The 6,000-nt window shown below is 45.6% G+C and overlaps 1 protein-coding gene across 2 annotated transcripts in view; it reads left to right on the top strand.

Moving 5' to 3' along the window:
* Nucleotides 1–2,879: 2,879 nt before the first annotated feature.
* Nucleotides 2,880–6,000, top strand: part of LOC126092479 (uncharacterized) — a 352,804-nt gene continuing 349,683 nt past the window's right edge. For both annotated transcript variants that reach the window (XM_049908099.1, XM_049908098.1), the window contains exon 1: nt 2,880–3,639. In XM_049908099.1, the coding sequence (XP_049764056.1) occupies nt 3,591–3,639 (49 nt within the window). In that variant the 5' untranslated portion in view covers nt 2,880–3,590. The remainder of the gene's footprint in view (nt 3,640–6,000) is intronic.

The raw sequence follows: 6,000 nt of genomic DNA, 5'->3' as shown, positions 1-6,000 counted from the left end.
CGGAGGATTCCGAATGCACGAACCATTAGCGGAGTATTTCGAATGTCAAGGGAGGCAGGTTCTCTACCTTGCGTCTGGGGCATGTTTTATTAGATTCACCAGATCAATAACAACAAAACAAATGGGCGTCGTGCTTTACTTTAATCTCGTACAGTTCTGCGATAGCCTTATATTATCGAGGTTGCTAAATTTCAGGCAAAATCTTTTATTAACCGTCACTCAGTAACTAAAAATTTATGGACCTGTGTCTATATGAACTTTAGTTTTACGTGTAGAATAACATATGAAAATATCTGAATATCTTCGTGAACCACCTTGTATTTATTAGTTTCAGAAATATACATTACTGGCATTAAATTTGCTACACCAAGAAGAAATGCAGATGATAAGTAGGTATTCATTGGACAAATATATTATACTACAACTGACATGTGATTTCATATTCATGCAATTTCGGTGCATAGATCCTGAGAAATCAATAACCAGAACAACCACCTCTGGCCGTAATAACGGCCTTGATACGCCGGGGCATTGAGTCAAACAGAGACTGGATGGTGTGTAGAGGTACAGCTGGCCATGCAGCTGCAACACGATACCACAGTTCATCAAGAGTAGTGACTGGCGTATTGTGACGAGCCAGTTGCTCGACCACCATTGACCAGACGTTTTCAATTGGTGAGAGATTTGGAGAATGTGCTGGCCAGGGCAGCAGTCGAACATTTTCTGTATCCAGAAAGGCACGTGTAGGACCTGTAACATGCGGTCGTGCATTGTCCTGCTGAAATGCAGGGTTTCGCAGGATCGAGTGAAGGGTAGAGCCACGGATCGTAACACATCTGAAATGTAACGTCCACCGTTCAAAGTGCCGTCACTGTGAACAAGAGGTGACCGAGACGTGTAACCAATGGCACCCCATCCATCACACCGGGTGATACGCCAGTATGGCGATGATGAATACACGCTTCCAATGTGCGTTCACCGCGATGTCGCCAAACACGGATGCGACCATCATGATGCTGTCAACAGAACCTGGATTCATCCGAAAAAATGACGTTTTGCCATTGTGCACCCAGGTTCGTCGTTGAGTACACGATCGTAGGCGCTCCTGTCTGTGAGCGTCAAGGGTAACCGCAGCCACGGTCTCCGAGCTGATAGTCCATGCTGCTGCAAACGTCGTCGAACTGTTCGTGCAGATGGTTGTTGTCTTGCAACCGTCCCCATCTGTTGACTCAGGGATCGAGAAGTGGTTGCACGATCCGTTATAGCAGTGCGGATAAGATGGCTGTCATCTCGACTGCTAGTGATACGAGGCCTTTGGGATTCAGCACGGCGTTCCGTATTACCCTCCTGAACCCACCGATTGCATATTCTGCTAACAGTAAGTGTATTTCGACCAACGCGAGCAGCTATGTCGCGATACGATAAACCGCAATCGCGATAGGCTACAATCCGACCTTTATCAAAGTCGGAAACGTGATGGTACGCATTTCTCCTCCTTACACGAGGCATCACAACAACGTTTCACCAGGCAACACCGGTGAACTGCTGTTTGTGTATGAGAAATCGGTTGGAAACTTTCCTCATGTTAGCACGTTGTAGGTGTCGCCACCGGCGCCAACCTTGTGTGAATGCTCTGAAAAGCTAATCATTTGCATATCACAGCATCATCTTCCTGTCGGTTACATTTCGCTTCTGTAGCACGTCATCTTCGTGGTGTAGCAGTTTTAATGGCCAGTAGTGTAGACGTCCGAAATCGGATGATTCTTTTTGATACACCTTGTGTATCTGTTCAACAACAAGAAGCCCAGCAGTGTTCATATTATGTAACAAAATGAAGCCGTGCATCCTATATACCAGTATAAAGGAAGTTGCATATCATAATGGACTACGAGCCTACAACTTACGACAAAGAGGAACAATAAAAGGTATTATGAAAAATGTTTATAGAAGTTGTCAGAATGGTTCAAATGGCTCTGAGCACTATGGGACTTAACATTTGTGGTCATCAGTCCCCTAGAACTTAGAACTAGTTAAACCTAACTAACCTAAGGACATCACACACATCAATGCCCGAGGCAGGATTCGAACCTGCGACCATAGCAGTCGCGCGGTTTCGGACTGAGCGCCTAGAACCGCTCGGGCATCACGGCCGGCTATACAAGTTCTACCGTTGCTACCTCTCCCTGCAGTGTGTCACTAACTGATAGTGCTAAGTGACGTCAAAATGTCACCAGCCGTCCGAATTATTAACTTACTTCAAAATTAATAAATCGATTATGGGGTACAAAAAAATGGTTCAAATGGCTCTGAGCACTATGGGACTCAACTGCTGAGGTCATTAGTCCCCTAGAACTTAGAACTAGTTAAACCTAACTAACCTAAGGACATCACAAACATCCATGCCCGAGGCAGGATTCGAACCTGCGACCGTAGCGGTCGTGCGGTTCCAGACTGCAGCGCCTTTAACCGCACGGCCACTTCGGCGGGCTATGGGGTACAAGTGGGTGGTGACAGTGAATGTGTTCCATAACTTGTGATGTGTGTGTGTGTGTGTGTGTGTGTGTGTGTGTGCGTCAGAGGTGTGTGTCAGAGGGTGGAGGGAAGCGTTCCCCGCTCGGAAAGCGATAGATAAGTATCGACCGCTGGCGAAGCTCTACCCTGGTTGTCCGCCGCGTGCGGACAGTGGGGCTGTGTGGCGCCTGGAGCTTCGGCTTCCCGGCGAACTCGAGGGGCGCAAGCGCGCCGCCGCGCCCGGCCGCGCAGGCTGTGGCCGCCGCGCCGACAGACGGCCGCCGACGCCGACGCCGACGCCGACGCCGACGCCGACGCCGCAGCAGTCAGCGCCGCTGCTCCTCCTCGGCCGGCCGGCAGTCGCGCCCGGGACCTCGTGGCGTCGCTGCGGCCACGCCGGCGCGCCTCCGTTCGCACCGGGCTACGTTACTTCCCACACAGAATTACCTCGCACTATACGGCTTCCCACGAACGACAGCATTAGACTCTTGTTCTGCACTGTGTTATTCTTACACTTAACCTATCACGTCTGAACTGTCACTCACGAAACTCTTTCAGATTGTGCGGCTCCAGAGTCTCACTCTGAGATCGGCTAAATAAATGATCAGGGTACCTCCCCCATAGTTTGTTCAGAATAGACGTCTCTCTTCCAATTTTCTTCTTTTACTTAGCGATTCGTTACAAATTTCACACTCAGCTGCCTAATACTGATACCGAAGACAACTGCTTGCTCTCGGTACGTATAAGACGTATTCGCTTGCCTTCCGCTACATCTGTGGATACACTTGCGCCAGCGACGCGGCAGAGGAAGATAGTTCCGCTATCGGGCAGAGCAGTCGACCTTGCGAACCATTGGCACTGCTCCAGTTCCAGAAGTGTCAGTCTTGACGAACTGAGTCACGTGCGAAGGAGTCGGCATCGCTTAAGAGGGAATTATCTCGTATAGATATTGCTACTACTATAATAGTCGCGGATTGTTTGTGCTCGGGACAGACTTCTGCCTGCTGACATGTTACACAAGCTCGCCGCCTAGACTGCCGCCTACCTACCAGTCACACGACGTCTGACGGTTTCTGCAGATGGCCTCCTATCATCAGTTCCTGGGCTTCGCGCTGCTCACCTTGGCAGGTGAGTACGTTGCTGGATGCACTCGTAACGTTTTTTTCGTAAAATTAATACATTAGATGACGTTTTTATTACGACGAGGCACAGTCATGTGAAGTGGTCTAAATGATATTTCTTTCGCCATTCGTTCTGGATACACTATTACGATGTCGGCTGTGTAGCCATTGTTCCTGAAAGGTAATGCGTCTTGCAATATACCTAATTTCGAAATGACAGTGCTCGATCACCTCTCAACTACTACGAGCCGAAATTATAATAGTGTATTCCGAAGGAAATAGCAAAAATCAAATTGCGAAAGATTTATTATTTAGTCAATCATTCTTCCAGCCTAGTCTCATTGCTGTGAATATAGTGTAAATCCGAATCTTAGCAACAAAATTTGAGAGGCTTATTACAGCCGAGATATTCGTCACGACAGAACAGGAACTGTACGGTTGTTTAAAACAATTATTTATTCTTCAGTCTCAGTTGCAGTAATCTCTCGTGCAGTTCTTACACTGCCACAACTTCATCGACCTAAAAATGATCCAGAGAGGCCGAAGAGTGCCGTGTACCTAAAAATGTGCAACTGAAAGTGAAGAATAATGATAATTGTTTAAAATGTCAGACGCTGTTAAGCAACAGTTTCTATTTTGGCATCAGCGCTCATTAGTCTCAAGGTGCTTGACTTTTGAAAACCTCAGCTGTAAAGTTTCAATAAATTCTCATAAAGAGATATTTCAAGTATATCCATGTGATTATTTTATTCACATAAGTCATTGTTTTTAAATATTACTAGAGTAACGACATATTTTGAAAATCGTTAATTCCAGCCTAAATTTTATTATTAAAACTACCTCAGTGGTTATGGAACATTGGTAACTTGCAAACTGAGTGCACTTATCAGTTACCATCGTTACCAATTGTTATTTGCTGGCGAGTTAACGAACATTACTGTGAAAGCTCTCAAAAATACAAATTAGAAGGTCCGCATTATTTGCGTTACGATACTAAAATTTGCATTACCAGTTTGTGAAGTAATGAAATACAACCTCAAACATTAACCTATGATTGGGCACAATATAAAATTAATTTTAGTGTCGTCTTAGTACAGTACGTAAAGAATGTTAATGATACCCCTTAACGTTTTTGTCATCACGTAAATTCACGTATACAGTGGTGAGGGACACGACATTGTTTACTAGCTTAATGAATTATGCTCATTTACTTGGTTTGTCAACAACATCTGAAGCGCGCTTGGGTTCAGCAAAATGATCAGGATCTTTACCTTCGCAGTTATCCACATATCCACATCAGCTTCACATTTGTAAAAATTGTTTCTGAATAGCATTTGCTCCATGAATATCGGATGTGTTGGTAGCAAGCACTAACAGCCATGTTTTGGCACTTACCGCTGTTTACGTGCACACATTGTGACAAAGTTGACATTAGTGAGAGTCTGAAAATAGTGGCAGAGCTGACATTTTTCGGTTTATCGTAAAGCAAGCAATATGAGTAAACCACGACACATACCATGTTTTCAATGCAATAAACCTGCTTTTCATAGTGGTGCCCTAAGCAGTCCTCTTCACATGGACGGGGAGCTGGTGACGTCACGGGGGGGGGGAGGAATTCCATGTCTCACTACATTGAGGAGCGCGAAATGAAGAATGTGCTGTGCCAGACTTTTGCCTCATGGAGTGGTATATGGTCAATGAGATGCAACATCGTTTTTTATAACACAAGCAGATCTGACGAGCCGCCATATTGAATTAAATTAAACAACGTGTTTATTGGGTTTTCTCTATCATAGAGTACGTGATATGAATATAACCTGTTTCCAAGCGTCTGCTAAGTGAGTATCTTTTGAAAACGTGTCATTTTGACTGCGATTTGTTGTAGTAAAGCTACATGAAACTACATATCGGTACATAATGGCATCCTGTATTCGATGTTTTAGTGTTATAGCTTGTGTGCTATGCAAGTACACCATTTGAATGCTTCGGTACCATCATGATCTATCGAAAAATCGTTTTGATGCAATTTGTCGCAATTAAATATCAGTTAATGACAGTTGTAGAAACAGTCATTACGCTGAAACTTCCTGGCAGATTAAAACTGTGTGCCAGATATAGACTCGAGCTCGGGACCTTTGCCTTTCGCGGGCAACTGCTCTACCATCTGAGCTACCAAAGCACGAGTCAGGCCCGGTCCTCACAGCTTTACTTCTGCCAGTACCTCGTCTCCTACCTTCCAAACTTTACAGAAGCTCTTCTACGAACCTTGCAGAACTAGCACTCCGTCCGCAGCTCGTGGTCGTGCGGTAGCGTTCTCGCTTCCGACGCCCGGGTTCCCGGGTTCGATTCCCGGCGGGGTCAGGGATTT

The sequence above is a fragment of the Schistocerca cancellata genome, chromosome 7, assembly GCF_023864275.1.
Source record: "Schistocerca cancellata isolate TAMUIC-IGC-003103 chromosome 7, iqSchCanc2.1, whole genome shotgun sequence".
Lineage (NCBI taxonomy): Eukaryota > Metazoa > Arthropoda > Insecta > Orthoptera > Acrididae > Schistocerca > Schistocerca cancellata.
The sequence above is the reverse complement of the archived record's forward strand: the minus strand, read 5'-3'. Positions and strand labels throughout refer to the sequence as shown.